The sequence below is a fragment of the Lagopus leucura genome, unplaced genomic scaffold, assembly GCF_019238085.1.
Source record: "Lagopus leucura isolate 7727_CA_CO unplaced genomic scaffold, USGS_WTPT01 Super-Scaffold_100002, whole genome shotgun sequence".
Classification (NCBI taxonomy): domain Eukaryota; kingdom Metazoa; phylum Chordata; class Aves; order Galliformes; family Phasianidae; genus Lagopus; species Lagopus leucura.
In genome coordinates this window covers 53,895,198-53,917,494 of record NW_024962263.1, presented here as the reverse complement: position 1 = coordinate 53,917,494, position 22,297 = coordinate 53,895,198, and the positions used below count along the sequence as shown (strand labels likewise).

General features: G+C 42.0%; 1 protein-coding gene across 11 annotated transcripts; it reads right to left on the bottom strand.

Moving 5' to 3' along the window:
* Positions 1-859: 859 nt before the first annotated feature.
* Positions 860-22,068, bottom strand: CHCHD7 (coiled-coil-helix-coiled-coil-helix domain containing 7). Of its 11 annotated transcripts, none has more exons than XR_006178438.1 (6): positions 21,975-22,068; positions 19,687-19,760; positions 19,030-19,128; positions 17,968-18,177; positions 2,283-2,502; positions 860-1,829 (listed from the first exon to the last, which is right to left on the bottom strand). XR_006178438.1 is itself a non-coding variant. In XM_042869068.1 (4 exons), the coding sequence occupies exons 2-4, from the start codon at positions 19,738-19,740 to the stop codon at positions 18,076-18,078; spliced, it is 255 nt and encodes an 84-aa protein (XP_042725002.1). In that variant the 5' UTR covers positions 19,741-19,760; positions 21,975-22,057; the 3' UTR covers positions 17,948-18,075. The 11 variants fall into 11 exon arrangements, 1 of the variants encoding a protein (XP_042725002.1); XR_006178439.1 differs by lacking the exons at positions 19,030-19,128; positions 19,687-19,760; positions 21,975-22,068 and adding exons at positions 4,052-4,159; positions 15,147-15,233; positions 15,584-15,792 and having other exon boundaries at positions 17,968-18,069; XR_006178443.1 differs by lacking the exons at positions 19,030-19,128; positions 19,687-19,760; positions 21,975-22,068 and adding exons at positions 4,052-4,128; positions 15,147-15,233; positions 15,584-15,792 and having other exon boundaries at positions 17,968-18,069.
* Between the last annotated feature and the right edge of the window lie 229 nt (positions 22,069-22,297).

Here is a 22,297-nt window from a genome sequence, read left to right as displayed (position 1 = left end):
CGTGTGGTGTATGCACGTCTTGCAGGCTCCTCACCTCCTGATGTTAAGAAGGTCCATTTTCCCTCTTAATCTGGAGGATCCTTCCTAGGAATGTACTGAAGAAGAACATCTCCATAAGGACTTTACAGAATCACTGAGTTTGAAAGGTAGCTATACTAAGAGCAAGGTCAATCAGAGTGTTCCTCAGTACTGTTTCCATACTCCAATAGACTTTACAACCACTGTGGGATGGCCTGTTCCAGTGTGTGTGACTATGCAGTTTCAAAAAAAAAAAAAAAAAGCTTATGTGGAATGTGTGGTTTCCAGTTTTTCTCCATTGCTTCTTGTCGTTTCAATGGATGTCATTAAGAAAAGTTTGGTATAGCTATTTAAAAATTCTGAAGGAAGAGCCATCTGGAGTGGAGCTGAGGCAGCAGTAAAAATTGTATTGATCACATAAGCAAGATTTATGTCCAGAAACCAAAACTACTTCAGCTGCATGATAGCAATTAATGTTAATTTAGCTACCAAAAAAAATGCATTTAGTGTGTTTTTTCTCTTTTTTTCTATTCTTGGTCTCTTTAACAGGCAATTTCTTTAAGCAGGATTATTCCTGAGAGCAAATAGACTGAGACAGCATCCTTGATCTGTAGATGTAGGTGTAAATGGCTTCTAAAGCCATCTCATACTCTAAGTTTGCATTTTAGAGATTGGGGTCTGACGAGTCTAAGTTCCTGTTCTGTATTTGTTTTAAAATAGAAAATGATGGCCCTATTACCTGTTTGTGCAGCTGGAAGAAATGGATGTTGTCATAGTGATCTGGGCAGCTGGAGTTTACCTGTTACATTTCTGAAAAGAAACTTTCTTCATCATAGGCTTGAACAGTAGCAAGAAGTAAACAAGCTTTATTGCAAAACAACACAGGATCTTTATTGCTCAAGTGTTTAGAGTACTAGCACAAGTGTGATGGTTGCTTTGTGTGACTGGAAGATAACATCCTGTCCTGTTGGTGATTTCACCTCCGTAAATACCAAGCACATCTAATGAAATAGCATGACAGGTATGTAAAGATGTGTCTTGGTGAGAGACTTTTTCCATGTTCAGGAGAAAGTATGAGGTATGTGCTTAGGTCTTCAGCTACCATATGAACTTAAGATCACAGATGGTTCTCTACCAGCAAGTTCCTGATGCCAAGAAGTGCTCTTTCCTCCTGCACCCAGCAAGGAAAGTCCTCACAGAAAGATCTCTGTGAGACCCAAGCAAGAAGGTAGAACACAAAATGGAAATGCATCTTAGTTGTGCCAGTGTCATAGCTGACAACAGCATAGAGCTGCCTTTTGAAACACATCAGGCAACTCCCACAAAGAGTTTACTGTTTCTATGACCACTGTTTGAAACTCTTAATGCTGGGACTCAGCCATTGCATTAGAACAAAGTTGACTGGGATGGCATAGTTGGCGTGACAGTCATTGATACAGTGACTCAAAGACAGTTCAGGATGTGGTGTTGTTGTTGCCTGCTGTTACTTTCCCATGTGCAAGTTCATATTCTTGTGGTAGCAAAGATCCTACTATTCACTAATGCTTCAAAGCATGGAAAACACCATTTTCCTTGGTGCTGCCTGTGAATGAGACTGAGGAGAAAATAAAACAAAAAGCTAACAGCTGAGATATAGGCTGTGTTATTACTTATTTTGTGAATTTGGTAATCATTTCCAAGAGCAATACACAGCTGTTTGGAAGCTGGTCTTCACAGTCTGTTCTCATTTTAGGAAGGAACCGAGCAGGTATCTTTTTTTCTGGTAGCTTCTGGCAGTTGATCTTTGGAAGACAGCCATGTCTATTGTCCTGCTGCAGGGCAGGATAGAAGACCACTGTCAGCAGGTACAGCTAGCAGCAACAAACAAGGTTCTTGCAGAACAAATTTTATCTGTTGGTACTGTAAGTGTTGGTGGTATATGGGTGGTGAAACCTTGGTGATGGTGCAGCTCCATTAGGGTGAGTTTGCATTAAGTGCAAACTAAAAGAAGCTTGCTCAGAAATTAACACGGTGAGATGTGATAGCTGAGGCATCTGTTGTGTGTGCAGTCTTTGAAGAATACTGCCTGGAAGTGGGAAATCCTGGTGGAGAGCTAACAAGGTGGGTCTTCCCTAGATTAATTTTAACAAATACTCTTTGCATTACTTACTGATCTGTCTGTGTATTTCTGGCATGTTAATGGTTGTCCCTGAGGCAATGCATCATGTACACTTAAACTGAACATCTGATTCCAGTTATGCTACAGTTATTGTAAAACAGCATACCTGTGTTTTGGGAAGCTCCTAACTAACAATTTGGGTGAGAGCCGACAGTTCCAAGTAAAGGCTGCGTATCCAGAAGGAACAAATCTCAGCAGAATTGCCAGGTGAGGTGCTTGAATTATTTCCTTCAGGATATAACATGATTTCTCTGCTCTGGCATTGAGTCAGCCTGTAACAGGATGAGAGTAAGGCACCGAGTAGAAATCTTCTGTGTTACAACTCCCTAAAAAATGAACGCCAAGTTAATTTCACACACACACACAAAATTATAAGTTCTAAAAAAACATACTGAGCTTCAGGTAATGCACTGATTTTCAGCCTGAAGTTTTTCTAAGCTGTACTTGTATTTCTTTGGTATAGATAACACTGTACAGTTAAGGATTTGCTCCACATAAATGTGCATGTGATTACACTTGAACTTAAGGCTAAGATTACCTGCATCTGATACAAGGTTATTCATGTGATTCTGTCAAGAATAGCATCTGCAACTTGTGGGGAAAAAAATAGCTGGTTTGTATGATGTGCTTGAGTGTTAATTCATCCTCAGGTGTCATTCATCTGCAGATTTCTGAGTAAATTCCTTCTTAAACAATTAAGATAAGCACTTGTTTGAAACAAAAGAGAGCAAGATTAACGTAGCTGACTGGAAATTGTGATGTCCTGTGTTTTCAGTATGGCTTACATCTCTGAAGATACAGACAGTCACAACATGAGTATGTTGTTCTGTAATACAGAGAGCGAATGTAGCACAAATATTACACTATAGTGCAAGTACAGTGTAACACTTGTGGGAGTGTGAAAGGAATACTTGAAGCAGGTAGGGCTTGTGTGTAGAAGTGTTCACCATCTGCAGTAACAGTCCTGTCCCAAGCTCTCTTGTATGCACACTCTTACTGTATTCCAGAAGATAAAATCACAAGCCTTACCATGAATATTTACTCCTTATAACTTATCATTTATTCCTCCCTAAAAGTTCTCCACCTTAGTCAGATGGACCTCTGTATTTTCCTCCTTTTGATAGTGTTCTCTTAATACCAAAAAGAAGCACTAAAATTACACGTAGGTCAAGGGAACAAACAAGGAGCAATGTTCAGAAATCACACCATTCCTTGGCTGAGGATTTTGAAGGAGATGTAACAGAACAATGAGACATGCTTTTATCAACCAAATATGAGCTTTCTTCACAATGCTGAAGTCTTTTTGAAGATTCAGCCATTTTGAAATCCAGGAAATGATCCTGAGGAATCCCACGCTTACGTTCCCAAGTATGAACCATTAGAGCTTCTGAGTGGACTAACTGCAGAAGATCTGCAGCCATCAGGGCTTCACACTCATGCTTTCCACGTAATCTGCCTTAGAAGTTACCCTTCGCAACAGGACCAGTCTCTAGATGGTAAACATCTACAGATATTTTAGATAACATTTTTGCACCAATAAAACTACAATCACTAAATTGTAAAACAAATATAACCTAAACCAATGACTTGAGGTGGCAAAGAGTCTCAGAAGGGGCAGTAGCTTAAATGGTTCCACGCAGAGACCATTTGAGGGCACAGAATGCTGAAAGGTTAAGTTTGTTTGTACCAGTGGAAGTAGCTACCTTTCTTTCCCCACTGTGTAAGAAAGCTTTTACTTCTGGTGGGATGCACTGATAACAACTGCTAATCAGAGTCAGAGTTATCCTCTTACTTGACCCTGCATCTAACTTTCTTTATCCTACATCTAAGTTCCTTCAACCAACTGCTCATGGCACTGTGTCAGTAATGACTTACTCGCACTTCAAGATTTCTGGAAATTCCTTGGCTCTCCTCCTGTTACCACTCCCAAGTTGGAATACAAGGAAACTTGGCTGGAAAATATTAACAACCTTTGTGTTTTGTCTGCATAGAGAAAAGAATTGCTATAAATCGACTGCTGCTAGCTTAGATATTTTAAAGATTAGCAGAATGAATTGATTTTTAAATTCCCATAAAGAATAAGACCGTTCCACAAGATAAATTTTCTTAAAGGAAACAAGAACTTGTAAGTCTATGTTCACGTACATTGTGCCTAATTTTAAGATGAAGTTAATAAAATGCTAAATGGTTAACTTCATCAGTCTGGAGACTTCTGGCACTCGTGACTGATGGTTTGAAAAAAAATTTGAGATAGAAATAATAATAAAAAAGGCAAATCACAGTCAGTGCAGTGTCGATAATACTTGTTTGGCTCTTACGATTTGTATCTGCTGTGATCCAATAAAGATCACAACTTAGCAGTGGCTTCCCACTGAGGGACTTAAACTATACAAGATTATGTAGCACTTAGAGACACTCTGCCCTTGCTTTTTTCTGCAAGTATCTGCATTTCGCATGTGGTGACATTCTGAATATTACCTCTGCAGCTAACAATTCCAAGAATCATCAAGTCCAACATCTACTAAAGCAGGTAAATACAGTTTAATGTTGAAGATGTGGGATGTTCGTGGAAAAATATGTGAAAGAATGTCTCTGAATAAATCTCAGATCTGTTCTGCAAACAACGTGCTTATCAAAAGATGACTCTGAAGGCTTACGAGAGACAGCAAGCATGGTTAGATGAGCAAACCTGGCTTGGAATTGTGCCATGCCCTTGGACCTTCCTACACAAAAATGTTAATAACAATCACACTTGTTCTAAAAACAAGAACAGAGAGAATTGTGCACTTGTTCATTTGTATTGATCCTGCCAGATGATGAACCTTTGCTGCAATAGCATTGCTACAGTGAGAAGTTACACAGATCCATAACTTTAAATAATCCTTTTTGGCACTGCTTTTCTCTGCCCTCCAGGACTGAGAGTTTAGCCAGCAAAGTGCAGCCAGGGGCTTGCTGGAGGATTTTGTCTCAGATGACCCCAACAATGAAAATCTCTTGGGTAAGGGTGAAGAGAGGCTGAGATACTGCTGCTATCCATGTGGGAAGGAGGAGAGCTGAAAATGGGCTTCTCTTGAGGATGGAGCCAGTCCCCCAGAATATACTAAACTATACAACAGAGACCAAAGTAAACAACATCTAGCAAAAAGTATTTGCAAACGTAGATAAAGCTTAGCTCTTCCCTCCGCATGTAGTAGATTCTGTCCTCTTGACAGCGATCTGCTGAGGGTAACCGTGATGATATTTTCTTCAGGTACTGAGGGAACCATCGCTGGCTGGGCTAAGCAGTACAGATATGCACCATAGCAGGTGGAGAAGGAAACATACTGTATGTTGTCAAAGTTCTCAACAATGACTCGGAGATGTTCTCTTCTCAGTGTTTGCTTGCTTGTCAGCAGGGCAGCTGCTGTTACTGCTGCTGAGAGCAGGCTTACATTTTTTCTTCAGGTAAGAAGAAGGTATCAACACGGAAAGGAAGAGTCTAAAAGGCACTTGGACTGCATTAGTTACAACTTACTGTGGTAAACTGGGGTTGGTTTGTATCTCTCACAAAGTCTGTTTGTTTACAAAGGACACTAAGACTTGTTACACCATGGCAATAGGTTCTTCATGCTTTTTTCCTGACAGCTGATTGGACATGTGCAGTCCCTATGCGGGGGCAGAGGTTGGTGAAGTTTTCTATATGGCTTGTAGTTTTTTTTTCTCTTCTCTCTACCATCAGCAATCTGGCAAGCAGCCATTTGAAACTTCAAGATTACAGAACACTCTTCTAAACGTGACCTCTTTTGGGAGATGGTCTCTCTGGTTGGAAATATTCTATTACTTTCCAAGTTATCAACTGGAAAACAATGAAACATCCCTGACCAGTATTCCTCTAGACACACCGGTGAGAAGTCCCCTGTATGGGCAACCTGCACACAAGGAACCATTTATTAAACAGGATCTCAAAATAGATGGTTGAAGTCACAGCAAAATCTGTGCAGATGAAAGCAGCAAGCCTTAATTGCAATGACTCTAACTAGGATGGCAGGGGAATTCTCCTAGCTGCAGAACATTTTCTTGCTGGTCAGCCTTGACAGCTCACCATTGCTTGAGGAAGCAGAGCCAATCTATCACTTTTAGCACTTCAGCAGGTGATTAACCAGCAGCTGAGTCATCCCTGGCCAGGGCTAGCACATCCCAAACCAGGGGAGGGGTGGATTGCTGGGGAAAGGAAGCACAACAAATCTTCCTCTGCTAATTCATGCCATCTGGAAGTGACAGCCTGTGGGCCTGCAGCTTTATTTGCAAAATATTGTTTACGATTTTTATTACAAGGACTATAGGGAATAAGACTTAATTATATTTAACAGTTCATCATCATTACACAAACTGTTGTTCAGCATTCAGAAAACAGGAAGCAATACTCATAAGATTGGTTTCTCAGGTTTTTTTTGTTTTTTTTTTTTCCAGACTATTGTTGGTAAGATGTCAAACAATTAGATGGGAAAACTGGAATGGAACCCAGTGTCATGCAGTTGGAGTGTTTTGGTGTGAGAGGGCTTTTTGGTGAGCCACAAAGGATATGAGCTGTTGCAGTCTTGACTCATCAATTTTGCTGGTGATAATCCAAACTTATACGGGAGGTCTCTTGGCGCAAGAGTTTGTAACAGAAGGGCAACAAACACAGATGATCCACTGCAAGCAGACACTGTGCAGTGCCTGCAGCTCACGTGTTCCAGCACTTGCACAATCACTTTAAGTGCAAAATTACATAAAACCAGCATTAACCCAACCAGAACTGTTCTCCATAAGCTGCAGGGTTAGAAGGTCTAACCAAGTGAGGGAGCCCACAAGCGTGAGAACTGGCGTATGCCTGAAGGTGCATCTATGCAAAGGCAAAAGGATTGGTGAAAGGGGCAGGATCTCCACCATTTGGCAACAAGAAGTTGTCCAATAGCTCAGCTGTCTAATTTAGCTCTCAGTACAACACTCTGCTTCCAGATCTCAGCTGCAATTTTATATATATTTAAATATATATCACTATCAACTACTGTAAAAATAAGTTTCCTTGCACTACAACCAATAATCAAATACATAATGCTGCAAGATAAACATACACAGTGGATTATTCATTAACCCACAATGCAAGAAAGCCAAATTCACAAAGTAACAGTTTAGAACACTTGATTACAGTCAAAACATGTCTTGAAAATCACCTTGATTTGTTGTTTCCAGTGTAAGGGACCATCCATTGCAGTTCCACCCTGACATGGGGCTGGGTAGAATTTCTGCCGTAAAGACTGGGGTGAGCAAGTGGACAAGTTTGTTTTCTCAAAGGAAAAACAGGACAAGGGAATTGATGAGAATGAGGCTCCAGGATTCTGTAAGGGTGCATGAATGGAGGCAAGACAGTCCCACAGCCTTTCCTTTTTGCCTCCGCTTCCCCAGACAGGAAGGGGAGCTGGGAACTGAGTATGTGATGCAGGTTGTGGAGGAAGCTACATGAAAGCATAAAAACACTGGGAGTACAATATCAACAGGTGAATGTAAGGATATGAGATCAAACAGCTGTGCACATCCATACTACAACCACAGCCTGAGATATGCTAAGAGCTCAACACTCACAGGGAAGAAATACTGCCTAAGAGCACAGCTTTCCACATTCTCAGAACCTCATCTGAAGTGCACTATGTGTGCCTGGAGCTACAAATTCAAGCATCAGTAGCAGCATTGGGGATGCCCCAGGCCTACAGAAAAAGAACAGGGCACAGACTGCACCTTCCCTGTCCACATGCAACAGCTGTGACTGAGACACAGACTCCATCCACAGACTTGGAAACTCTAATACCTCAAGAGCAAGAGAAGTTCTAGGTGTTATTCAAAAAAAGTGAAGGAGCCTTGGCCTAGATATGCTTTTTTTTTTTTTTTTTTTTTTTTTAAACTAGAGAAGTCTGATTTTAGACTGGCAGTAACATTGTTTTCTGGAAAACTTTTTTTTTTTAAGATAATATTTAATAAAAACAAAATTTTAAAACAAGATATACTGTTGTAAAGTCTGCAAATACTCTCAAGCTATTCTATTTTTCCATTCAGTATCCTGTTGGCTTGAATTATCCTTATAAATGATACTAAGCTTAATAACATCCAAATAGTTTAAACAGGTCTCAAAGAAGAGGGGAAAAAGTGCTTCATCTTGAGAACTGAAATGTGATTGCCTTGACAGAGAGGAAACCAGCACACAATCATATGCATTCACTGAACACTGACAAATAAGAGTCTTGAGGGTCTGGTTTTTATAGTACCTGAGGAGGAAGAGTACCCATTATGTAAGCTGCCTGTCAGGAATAGAAAAATACTACTTTGGTTTCCTATTAGCATCTCTGCTGAATCAAAAAGTACTGCAGCTGTGCTGGGGGGCCAGAGGTGGACATTTTCACTTAATGGCAAAGCTGATCACTAGAGGCAGAATCATTAAGGCTAGAAAAGACCTCTGAAGATCATCTAGTCTGCTAGCACAACACATTAGAATAGGTTACAAGAACAAAGATGCCTTTCAATAAATCCATTACAGATATGATGATTGTGATGTCTCTGTTGGGATACAATAGGGGTAATGCTGCTAAAAGAATGAAAATTAAAATACAAACATAATTTAAAGAACAGTGAGATAACACTTGAATTTATTTTGAAATGCCCAGTTCCACACAAAGCCCAGTGCAGGAAGCCTGGAGCCACCCCCCTCCCTCCCCAACATACCCTCTCTGGGTGGGAAACCCCAAGGCCACAGCTCTGCTCCTGCCCCCAGCACACACTGTGAACACAGGTTGCTTAATAAGCAACCAATTGTACCATGCTAATAAAAATACGTTTCTTGGCAAAAGCACTTGATTTGGCTCCATCTCACTTGATGAAAAGTGGTTTATTAAATTAGGTCAATTTGCTTACCTAAAGTTCGCTGAAACTGTTCTTGCAATACCACATGTTGAGCATCCTTCTAAAGGCTCATAGAGGAACACCTGCAAGCTGCTTACGTCAGAAGCATCAATCCCTGACTAAATAGCAGATTCTGTTCCTCTCTCCCAGCAATGTGAATGCTGAGCTGCAGATACATCACGAGGAAATACATGTGCATAAAAATCTTTCTCCCTGCAAGTGAACGCCTTATCTATACCTAGCAGAGGATTGCGAAGAAAACCATAAATGAAGACATTGTAACATTTTCAGTTAGCAAATTACCCTGATTTTAGAAACCAATGTCTGCTTGCCACCATTATACATACACCAAGTTCATAGAATCATAAAGTTGGAAATGATCTACAAGATCATCTAGTCCAACTGTGCTCCCATTACTGTTGCTACCACAAGCACTAACCCATATCTCACAGCTCCTCATCCAGACACCTCTTGAACACTGCCAGGGACAGCAACTCCACCACCTCCCTGGGCAGCCATTCCAGTGCCTGACCACTCTCTGAGACAAAAAGTTCTTCCTTATGTCTAACCTAAACCTCCTCTGGTACAGCTTGCGGCCATTTCCCCAGGTCCTGTTTGTTGCCTGGGAGAAGAGGCCAAACCCCTCCTCATCACAACCTCCCTTCAGGAAGCTGTAGAGTGCAGTGAGGTCTCCTCCAAGCCTCCTCTTCTCCAGAAGAAACAATCCCAGCTCATCCAACCACTCCTCATAAGACCAGCAGGAAGTGCCCTCACAAGCACATGGGAACAACCAGCCTGCATTTCCAGACCAGCACAAACCTGTACCATTTGGGTCAGAGAATTGCTGTGCTCAAAACAGGGGTCACCTGCAGGTAACCACAGGTGGCTTCACAACAGATTGTCCAGGAGCCTGATCTCCTGTGGCTGCCAATTAGGGAAGACAGAGAGATTCTGATGCCCACTTGCTCCTGGTGGGGGATTTCCTCACACTACAGAACAGAGAAGCACACTGTGAACTCCTTTCATTCCACAGAAACCCTAAAAGAGCTGAGGTGTTAAGGTATTTATTAACATATTTGATTCTCAGGGTTTTGAGTGTTAAAATTTAGAGGGCAGAAAGCTGAAAAATACTTCTAGTGTGTGGGTAGATGAACAGTGACTAACAAGGGCAATGAGGGATTGAGAAACAGCTGCTGAAGGGCATCACTGCAGATTCTGGCATCACCTAACACCCTGAAAGAAGAAAATGAATGTCCTCCCTCTCATTCCCACATCAGCATACCTCACAGGCACTCCCATGTCACTGGTCCAGTGACAAGTTTACTCTGTAAAAAGCCATCCCATTTGCACTGCCAGTATGAAAGGATGCAGTGCAACGTCATCCTCTGGTCACTTCTGATGCTTCAGGTACTAGGAAAAAATTCTCCTCAAATGAGTGGTAAGGCACTGGAATAGGCTGCCGAAGGATGCAGGATGAGTCACTATTGCTGGAGGTTTTCAAGAATGCATAGATGTAACACTGAAGGATATGGTTAGTGTGCATGGTAGCAGCAGTGAGTTGACAGTTGGACTAGATGACCTTAGATGTCTTTTCCAACCTTAATGATTATGATTCAAAGCATTGGGCACTCACAGGCTCCAGCTCCAGCCAATAAGCATGCCCTTAGGAACCTACAGTTTAAAGAGTCAAAACACTTCTTCCATTCTGTACAGGAGTAGTCAGCCCAGAATCATACACTAACCATCATCTTTAATCTGCTGAAGGAGCTGCTTTTGCCTGTCAAGTAGAAGAGAATTAAAACACAGCATTTTTTGGAGCCAGTAAAGTCTGTTTGAGCCTATCAGCCATCAGGAATCTTAGAGCTGAAGCACTGAAGGCTGACACAGGAGGAAACGGCAATTTCACAAAGCACACTCTACCTAAAGGTCTGCCCCTTTACCCCTTCACTACTTCCCATGCACTGAAGCAAGCACTGTGTTACTAGAATATGCCAGTGCAGCAACTTGGTTCAATTTCACTCCATTGGCACAGGCTGCCCAGCAAGGCAGCAGAAGCCCCATCCTGGGGGACATGCAAGGTTAGGCTGGATGAGGATCTGAGCAACCTGATGCAGTGTAGGTGCCCCTGCTCATTGCAGAGGAGTTGGCCAGATGACCTTTAGAGGTCCCTTCCAACTCAAACAACTGTACAATTCCATGATCCAAATCAGCAGAAGACACCTGAATTCCTGCCACTCAAGTTCTCACGTGCAGCCTTGTCCATCACTTAACCAGTTACACACAGCCAAGAGCTGTTCATCAGTCCATACTGCAAGGAAGTATGATCATTCATAAGTTTGAGATATCAACCTATTTCTACTATTAGTCTAATATCATCTCAAGTGTTATTTCCTTTCAGGACATTTACTATTCCTTTTCTATCTTGAGCATAAGATTTCTTGTTTGTCATTCTTAGTTACTTTGAAATTATGATCTATTTTGGAACAACTCCAAAGCATAATTATGTTTTCAATTTATTTTACATCTCACTGATATAACATGGCTTACAATTGTCTGTACATGTAACATTGATATTTGATAGACAATAGTTCAATTTTAAGTATATGCAAAAAAATGTATAAAAAGTATATGCAAAAATCTGATCCTTGACCCACAAGGTTCTGAACTACATAGTTCAGAGGGTTTTTATTTCTTGAACATGAATGCTGGGTGATGTTTAACTGCTTCTACTGAAAAACAGTTAAAACATTTTGTATTCTTCACTTCCAGTAAGAATAAATAGAGCACCGAATTTTGTTATTGATTGGTTGCCTACTTTCTGCTTTAAATTGCTGATCCATAGCATGCACAGAATGGTGTTTTGCAATAATTGAGAGCCATTAATCTTATTTTACAGGACAATGGATGACATCAATATTCCCTGGCACACAGAGCAAGGTATTGTGCCAAGAAAGTGTTATGCAAAGCATTAAGAAAATAGAATACCATCATCATCCTTGAAGGTACTGAAGTACAGGAATTTAACAGCACTCTCCAGAAATAAAGGTTGAATTGAAGAGTCTTCAAGAAGAAAATACAAAATATATTGGAGAAGGTGTAAGTTAAGAATATTAAGTGCTGAGATATAAAACATAGGTAGTAAAAGATGCAAATATTTCTGTGCCACTGAAGCTGCTAGAAACAAGAGTCTCTTCACTAAAAGCGAAGAAATGACATTGCACAGTAAAAAAAACTAAAAGAGAAGGAACTGTAGTAGTGCTCATAAAGTGGTAAAAACATTTTAAAACACAAATTTGTCATCAACTGAAAGCATTTGTTTTAATAGTAGCTTCAGGAGGTGGACCGTAGCTTGTATCCACTGAACTAACTCAGCTGAAATAAAAGGAGGCAACATGTTTCTCATACTGAAACCGAAACTAATTGCTTGAAAAGTAGCAAATATTGAGCAATTAGAGATTTTCATTCTTGTTTCAAGTCTGCAAATTGCCAACACTTAACTGTCAGGAAATGTTTCCAGTGGACAGCTGCTTATCAAAGTAAAGCAGTAGTCCAAGGGCAGCAGTGCTTGAATGTGCCAAGCAATGGCAAAATTGAATTCAACTAGGTCAAGTTTCAAATAAATAGCAGACTGTAGAATAATTCCTGAAATAGATTAGGACTGGGGCTTCAGATGAAATCTGTTCAAATTGTACACTACACACCTCACACAGCCCTGAAATAGGCACTGTGAATAGGAGTAATCTTTTACAGGCAGTAAAGACCTAAGAGTAAACTGGAAGTCAACTTGGCAGGAGTGGAAAACTGTATATAAAGAAATAAAGAAAACAATTCTAAAAATTAATTTTTAAAAGGATGCTTTTAGAAAACAATAGTGGTATGCCTAACTCCAGTGGCTATGAAGATTTTATTCACTCTAAAAACCGCAACCAAAAGAAACCCATCTTATTTATGGAAGACTCATGCTACTCCAACTTCTTTGGTTTTGTAAAATAATATATAATAAATTGCAATGACTCCCACAGACAGCATAAGAAAGTGTTTGGACTCTATGATCCTTGTGAGTCCCTCCCAGTTCAGGATAATCTATGATCCTAAGACCAAATGGCCTCACATCCCTTCAGAAGACATTTTCTAGGCAAGCTACTGTTAATAACTAGGTCAGCCACTGTGCTACTTCAGGATCTGAAAGACACAAGTATCTGTTGTGGTTCTCAGCCTCAGAAGTTTCAGTATTATTTGTTTCTGCAGTGCCACAGCTGCGTGCAGCATTCTACAGACTGCTGCTGAAGGAGCTGACAGCCCAAATTAAACACAAAGCACCACCATAAAACAAATCAGACTCAAAAAGCACTCGAAGAGCTATCAGAACTTCTAAAAACCTCAAGTTTTCACTGCTAACTGAAAAGCCGTTCAGTTAGCATTTCATATACACAGACATCCCATCTTGGAGTCTGCTGCTGGAGGAAGACTTTCTTTTTAATCCCTGGATGTGAGCTATGGAAACATGTTTTGGGGCTGAAAGGGAAGCTAGAGTTCTAAGAAAAAGATAGGCAGGAAAGAGGTTCCAGGCAGTTAACAGAAATCAGTTGTGAAAGTGAAGACTGGCAAAAGGCAGTCAAGGAAGAAACTGCTGTAGAATGATACCTCCACAACAAACTTGACACCGCATACATAGATGTCAATCCTGAAGTTACAAGACAAGCTAAGAAGCAAATCAATCAAAAAGCAAGAAAGCCAGATATAAGTCAGGAGATGAAATAGTATTGTACATGAGGAAAATCCACAAGACTGAAGTCATAGGAAAATGGGAGTCTAAGGGCAGGATTTGCACTAGCACAAGGAAAAGGCTGACATTATTCAGTGAGATGCTAACAGGGAAGACAGGCTAATTCTAAAAGAGTTTCAGGTTAGCTGCATTTAGTTCAGCATCAAGTGTCAAGTGGGAAGTAATCGTGTGATTTAAAGACTTCACCTGTATTGAAGGTGTTAGAACTGCAGTCACTCACAAAAGGATTTGGACAAAGAAGGCATCAAGATAGAACCCTGAAGAATGGGGTGAGAATTTATTCAAAATCTGATGAGTCTTACTTATCTATAGAAACAGATAAAAACATACTGAAGCCTTAACAGTCCATTCAGTCCATTAGCATTTAGTGGGTATAAATGTAATTTTCTATCCAACAGGTAGCAATAACAATTAAAATATCTGAAGTATATCTATATTATCCATTCCTTTCCATACTTAACTAGTCAGAGAAGACCAAGAACATCCAAAGCTGCAGTACATGCAACGATCTGCCTATCAAAGCTTTACCTACTGAACCCAAAGATGTTTTCAGGACTCTGGAGCTAAATGGCTAACACCTACAGGAGCACCAAGTCATACCCACCATGGGAGCAGAAAGCATCACAGCAGTCTTGCACTGTAGGATTACAGGAACCACAAGACTGTAAAACAAAGACACATCTGGACGTTCACCTGGGCCTGGCAGAAAGCCCAGAGCTACTGCTGGTTCAGTGCTCAGCTCTGAGCAAGAGACCTCAGTGGAAAAAAGATACTCTGGAGGACCATTCTTGAAGGTTTCTCAGGCTACACATAAACTCCCTATCTCCAGCATTTTAGACTCTCACCTTCCTCATCTCTTTATAGTATAGAGGCAACATCCAGCCTTCCCTTCTCCTGAATGAATTTCAGGTTTTAAATCTGTGGAAGAGGCTTAAAAACAAAAACAAAAAAAAAAAAAACACCTAGAAAGACAGCAGTGGTTAGCAATGTTGTTTTCATGCAGCCTCTGTTGTACAACAGCACCATCCAGCTGTCAAACAAAAAAATGAAGCAGTTCACCACCACGATCCAGATTTAGTTTTGTACCACAAAAAACTAAGTTAAAACTAGCAAACAAAACCCACAAAAAGTCTTCTCCTTCCCAAATGAATTGCATTGGTCCTTCATGTTTTGCTCCTGTGTTAGCGCAGAAGATTGCGTGCTTGCTTTAGTGAAGCAAGGAGTCCAACCCGATTTATTACTGCCCAGAAAGCCTGGCAGTCTACAACTTACCTCAGTGCTTGATGTGCAGAATATCAACTCTCAGACACGAAGAAAATACCATTACCTTTGGCTCACAACCAAAGACAGTTAACCACACTACAAAAATTAACCAAAAAATTGTTTCATAAATAACAGCTTATGTTTTTGCTGCCATAATTTACCACTCCACAGCCTCAGAAGTGAAACTAGGAACAATAACCTGAAGTGAATGGAAGAAAACAAAGACTCAAACTTCACTAATGGATTGAATTACATTATTGAATTATTTTTAGAACAAATCTGGGGAAGGAAGAAGTTTAATAAAGCACGTGCAATACACAACTGAATAAGCAACATCCCTCACAACAGATAACTGTTACCTGAATGCAATCTTAATGTCACTGCTTACACTGCTGCCACTTCATCAAAAAAGATCAGGCTTGCCATAAAGCCTGAAAGTAACTTACCTTGTATGTCCACTGATGATCAGAAAGTCTAATAGTAGAGAATTGCTCTTGCATTACACATGCCTTAAGGTCACCCTGCAATCCCATATTTTTGCGTTGTGAAATAGCTCCAGCAGGGAATACATCTCTTCCTCTAACTTTCTGAATTCAAGTCCTATTTCTTTAGACGCAGTATAGCAGATACCTCGAACTGCCACACGTCAACCATCCTTTAAGAGAAGGAAGTGAGCAGAAATCCCCCCAGAAAACATTAGCAGGAAAAAAATGGAAATGTAAAAACCCACTAGGAGTATGGCTATTCTTACACTCACATCTGAAAGAAAGATTCTGGGTAAGTGAGACAGCTTCAAGAAACTTCAACTCGTGCAAGAAAACAGATTTAAGTGCAAGTCCAGAGCCAGAGTGCAGCAAGAAGAAAACAGCAAGCACTAGATTAGTAACTAAAGCCATAAGAGCAAAGACACCATGCCTAAAGATGCAGCAAAGGTACCAAATGACAAACTTGTGCCAAGTGGGAGAGAAGGTGCACTCAGACAAGCAAAGCAGCAAGACTAGAAAAGTCCAGAGATGCAATAAAAGAAGACAGCCAGCTAGCCAAAATTCAGAGAGCAGGAAGATTAAATAAAAGTATGGCCAATGAGGAAGTAGCACCAGTAAGCCTAACTAACAAAAGCAAGGAATTCTCCACTCACATGGAGAACACGGGATCTTGAGGAAGAAGAGTTGTATTAGAAAGTCATTGCAGGACTATATCATTAGAGCAGAGAAAGAACAAAGTTACTAGAAAAATGCTGGAATTGGAACAGGCTAAAAATGTTCAAATTATTACACAGAAGAATTTGTGCCAAACTGGAAAAAACTCCTAAATAGGAGGGTATTGGAACAATTTAGACGCGGTGGGCAAGGGAGAGCCTTCGAATCTAGTATGGAAGCTTCTCCTCTGCTCCAAACAAAAACACAATCACTAACAGCAAAGTCTGAATTTTAAGTAGAGACAAAATAATCCAAAATAAAGAATCTCATGATCTTCACTGAAGAAGGTCTACTTCCCTTGCCAGGAACACACAAGAGAACTTATGACATGGTTTGGAGGCCAGACAGCTATTCTCAGAGAACTGCGCACTCAAGAGGCATAGAGTTACACTCTTTCCAGTAACAAAAAGGGCACGATCAACCCGCTTCAAAACTCAGGTATAAAAGGAGAGCAGCCAAAAAGAGAGGAGGAAAAGTAGATCCCATTAGTTACTAGTCAGTCAAATGGCAAGAGGGAAGGTGAAAATAGCATAAAACTGCTACTAACATAGAAATAGGCCTTGAGTGGAAAGCAATGAGACAAGCCAGACAGAGGGAAAAACAGGAAGCTATGAAGTCTTTCCAAAACAGTCTAAATAGAGAGACAACACTTTTACACCATCCTCCAAGAGGTCAGCCAGAGTTCTGCCAACTTAATCGCAGTATGTCTTAAAAGGTTTTCACATGGAACTTGAGCTCATGACAGTGGTTTTTCCATTTTACAACAGGGTGTGAAGTAGCCAACACATTAGAAAACACCGAAGGTAAAGAAAATAAGTGTTTCTAGACAGCAATCTGATTACTCTTAGTAGTTGCCCAGTTTAGATAAGGAATCAGTTTTAAGTAAGACTGGAGTAGCCTATTCAAACCGAGCTTTGTAGTCTTGTATGAGTAAGCATTTCCAAACCCAGGGCTTCAGCTGTCCAGAGTCTCAGATAGATGTACTATAGTTAAACCTGCTATGTCACTCCAAGTGCATGTTTACATGCCTACAAAGTCCCCAACCCCCTCCAACAGCCAAGTATCTATTTACTATCCACCAAAGGTACTATTCAGCTGAGACTAGTTCAGTTCCATCTTCACCAACCTCTCTAACCTTGTACCAAGCAAAGCCTGGACATCTGATTTATAGCAACCTTCTGCTCACATCAATGAAGAGCTGTAATCTTACTGACAGCTTGCTGGAATTGGGATTTTAGTTCATGAATACTGTTATTTAAAGAAGGGACACTGAAAACAACACATGAAAACAGTGACAGGACTACCCATGATAAGCTTAGAATATTAGTCAGAATAGCTACATACAAGAGATTTTGCACATACTAGTCCTTCATTAGTCTTTCTAAACATACTCAGCCCTTAAAACTTACAACTATTAGAAAAGTTAGAACTTAGAATTGCAAATCTTAGGAGTCTTTACTATTTCACAGCATTTAGCGTTTCACAGCATGTTAGTGTCTACTTCCAAGGTGTCTGGACAAGCTGTGTTGGTACCCATGTCTTCTAGTGAGACACTAAACACCAATGAGGAAGAGTACAAATAGAACTAGTCCTATCTTAGAAAGCTCACACTTCAAAATTTAGCAGCTTACTTTAATCCAAGCTACGGCAACAGTGAAGTCCAGTTTACAAGAGGGCAACCTGCTGCTGTTAAGTCTTCGTATGTACAGTGAAAACAGTAAAACAATGCAAGTTTGTAGTCAGTATGGCTTCTCTACCGATTCCAAGATTTTCTTTCTCTCTTCTGCTGAGGGCATCTCCGGTTTCACACCATTTCTTTTCCTTTGCATCATAATGTCATGCTGAAAACAGAAGAAAGTAAGCATGAGAACACTGATTTCTCAAAAGTCTCTGCCCCTGAGCTCCCGCTGAATAAGATCCTTCAACTGAAGTACTCTTATATACAAGGAGCCAGATACTCTAGATCTGATTAGCTGACAACTAAACGTACTAGTATTTAACTGAAGCTATCTGATAGCTCACCTTGCAGCTTCACATTACAGCATTCCCATGACACAGACGACTATGCAATTGTCTGTAAACAGGTTTTTTTGAAGTTTATACAAGTATTTAAAGGCATAAACGGAAAGACTATTACAGTGGCTAAAGACAGCAGAGAACAGTTGAACTGCATGGGATTGTATCACCCATATCCATGTGCACAGAAGTGCCCAGTCCCTCAAGATCCTTTCCCACCACAATACAGGAGAAAAAAAAAAAATAAAATGAAATCACCACCAAACAGTGAACTCTTCCTGAGCGTTATCTCAGATTGAAGCAAACATGAGCCTAAGCAACAAAAACAGATCAACTTGTCTTACCTCTCTTTACTTACTTTACTCATCTCACTTTCTTTACGTGCATTTAAAAAAAAAAAAAAAACTTACTGACAAAAATATCTGACTGACTTAGAGGGAAATACACTGCAAGAACACTGACTCACAATTTCAGAGAGTAAGTTTAAGTCTTCCGGCACCACATACTAAATATTTAGGAATCTAGCACCTTCATGCAGGCATAAGAACAGCAGTAGCAAGCGGTACAGTCCAAAGAGTTCAGAAAACACCGTCAGAAATAATATACTTGAAACAAGATAAGGAGTAAAATTTAGGGAAAAAAAAATAAATCTATGGTGCTTAAGGAAACCTGCTTACCCAGAATTTTCTGCAGTTTTTGTACTTCAAAAAATAATCAGTACACATATCCTTTTTATAGTTGTTGTCATCCATACATTTTCTAGAGGCATCTGTTTCCTTTAATAGGAAAAACAAGCTTCAGAGCTGAGAGAAGTTACTGTACTCAGTGTCTAAAAATTCTAACAGGTCTCGGAGTATCTACAAAGATAGGAGACAGCTTCTCAGATGAATGAACTATATCAAAGGGAACATCTACCAAAACAGATAATCAGTAATCCCGAAGCAATTACTTCATTTGGAGATTGTAACAAACATAGTATTCCTCAAATAGTAAGAAGAAAGTCCACAAAACAATTGTTTACAGAGATCCATGGTATAACCCAGAGAAGAATATTAAGATTATCCTTCAAGCTTGTCTAACTGGGATTTCAGACCAGTTTTATGGACAGAACAATAAAGCAGTAAGTTGTGTTATTCCCATTTATAAGTAACTACAGACTTATTTCATATGTAATTTACTACACGTGTTTTTCAGTCTTTCCCATTTTCAGGCCCTAAGAAACATTCAGTGCATACTACTGATGCAGGAGTGCTCCCAATAATGCAATTTCTAGAGGAATTACTTCTGCATTTTGACCTAGAAACATACAAACAGAAATCCCAATTTGATCTTACCACTATGCAAGGATTTCTGTCATGATCTCTAAGCTGCTGTGCATACTTGGGCATTCTAGACACTCGTACCCTGGCTAGAAACAGAAAAGAAATGAGTTAAGTATCACCTTTTAATAGTGACAGAGTACTAAGTTTGAATTTCAGCATCTAATGAATGACTTCAGTAGTGCACACAAACAGGTTTTGTGGGTTGGTTTCTTCTTGCAGCTTTTTTTGTTTGTATTTTCCAGTAAGCTTCTTTTGCGAAATTCCAAAGCACCAACAAGACGACAGCTCAGGCAAGTTAACTTATCACCAAGACTGCTTCCACCTAGATAAGTTCCTTCAGAATGACTGAAGGGAGCCACTCTTTTACTGGACTACCACACTGAGAAAGCAAACATCTGGGAGAAACAGTTTTGTGGAAACTCTTCAAACCAATACACTTTAAAAACCTCAGCAAATACAGCAGGGGAACAGACCTGTCCCCACTCCTTAGCTCGACCACATCACACATATGCACATGCACAGAAGTGCCCAGCCTCCCGCTGCACCAGACAATTAACAAAGAGAAATTACTCCATTGTAAGGATGACCGGATTTCCCTATGCCATACAGGACAGCTTGAATCACATTTTTCAGCCGTTCAATAGTTTGAAACAGGCTCTAGGAACTGCAAGCTGAAGATATTTCAGTGCCAATAACCTACAGTAATCCAAGATGAGGACATCAAGAAGAGCAGCAGACCCTCACCTCCCTTACTGCTCCCCATGCATTGCCTTCAGCACAAATGTGGCCATGCAGGTATTTGTTCCAGATAGAACAGTTCTAAGCAGAAATACAAACTAACTTGATCAAATGCTTACTTGAGCCAATGCAAGCAGAAATACACAACTAAGAAAGAAACACCTTTGCAAAAAACTGAAGTACAGATATCCTTGTTCAACCTTACTTAGCCTAGAGACACTGCTGCAGTTTGAGCTTAAGCTTCTTTCTGTTCACATTGGTGACTGAGAAGCACAGGTCTACAGAGAAAATCCACTTCTGCTTGATATCAATTAAAAAAAAAAAAACCAAACACTCTAATGAACTCATGTAGTATTTTAGATGAAGGTTCTTGGTGAAGAAGGAAACTATTCCATGTGAACAAGCCTTAGATTTCCATCCCCTATGAAACTATATTCACAAGGTACTTGAATTATTTCCTTACTCCACACGGCAGTATCTGCTGTTTTAGAAAACAGCATCAGGAGCTTCAGCTTTCCCTAAAGAACTGCCCAAGGTTTGAGGTGCCTTAACAAGCTAGGCAAATGCTAACTTTCGTGAGTGCAAAAGGATTTGGGTGAGAAACTTCTGACTGAAATGGAACCACACATATGTAGGACAGCATCACCATCCCACTGTGAGCAATACCAAAGCAAGCACGTCTGAAAGTGTTTGGAGCCAGACTGACTTCAGCTTAGAACTCCTCTGGAAGAATAACTGTTAGCCCCAGACACACCGACATCACTGCTCGCTACCCAGACCGTTATCACCACGTTCGTTTTGATCACACCGCCGGACCCCACCTCCGCACGGGGCAGCGGAGCGCTCCGTACCCACTTCACAAGCACTCAGGTCGGGCTCCTCGGCACGTACGCCTCTCAACATATCCAAAGCGCTCTCAGCCGAGAAGGGCAGGCGGGTCACACCGGAACGCCGCCTCTGCCCGAAGCGGCAGCCGGGCAGGAAGCCACCCCACACCGCCATCCCCTGCTATACGCGAGCTGCGGCCCCGAGCACAGCCACCGCCAGCAGCTCCTGCGCCGGGCTCTTACGTTCTAGCACACCGGCAGTCACGAGCCACGCCAGGCAGAAAGCCGCTTGTCGCCGCTGCTCCTTAACCACGAGGCTCTGTCAGCCCATAAACCCACCGGCATATTTCCCCACGGGCTCCGCGTTATTTTCTTAAACGCGCGCGGCGCAGCTATTAAGCGGCAAGCCGCGGGGCGAAGCTCGCACACAAAGACCGCAGCCCTGATCGCCTTAACACCGGGCGGGAGGCTACAGGGAGCCGCAGGGCCGCGGGCCGGGCCGGCGCCGAGGGCGCGGGTGGCAGCGGGGCCCGAACGGCGGCAGGGCTGCAGGGCCGCAGCACGGCGCCCCGCTCCCCCCGCCCCGCGGACAGCCCCGGCCCCACCTGCCGCCGGAGCGCCGCGCCCGGCCCCACCGCTATCCGTCCGGTCCCGGCGCCGCTCGGCCGTCGCCCGCGGAAACGAGCGAGCCTCCGAGAACGGGCGGCGGGCGCCCGGCCCGCCGGCGGCACTCACCTCCGTTCCCGGCCGCGTCCGCGGGAGCCCGAGGCGGGAGGGGAACGGCCCCGTCTCCAATTCGAAAGACGTCAGCGGCTCGGGCAGAGCGCTTAAGTACGGGCGCAGCCTACCCCGCTCCCGGCCTCGCGGCTCCCCCCGGCCCAGCGCCGCCGCCGCCCACGCCCCGGCGGCGCTGAGTGGCGGGGTCGGACGGCCAATGGCGGCGGCGGCGGGCCCGCCCCGGTCTTGAGCGGCGCCTCCTTCCACCAACGGGGCGGGCGGCGCGGGCCGCAGGCGCCGGCGGCGGGGCGCGGCCGCGGCGCTGAGTGACGGGGGGAGGC

Excerpts from the sequence above, each read along its gene's own strand:
- CHCHD7 (XM_042869068.1), bottom strand. The coding sequence starts at position 19,740 with ATGCCCAAGTATGCACAGCAGCTTAGAGATCATGACAGAAATCCTTGC. Across the intron at positions 19,129-19,686 it reads ACAGAAATCCTTGCATAGTG|GAAACAGATGCCTCTAGAAA; the intron begins GTAAGATCAAAT and ends TTCCTATTAAAG. Across the intron at positions 18,178-19,029 it reads AAAACTGCAGAAAATTCTGG|CATGACATTATGATGCAAAG; the intron begins GTAAGCAGGTTT and ends TTCTGTTTTCAG.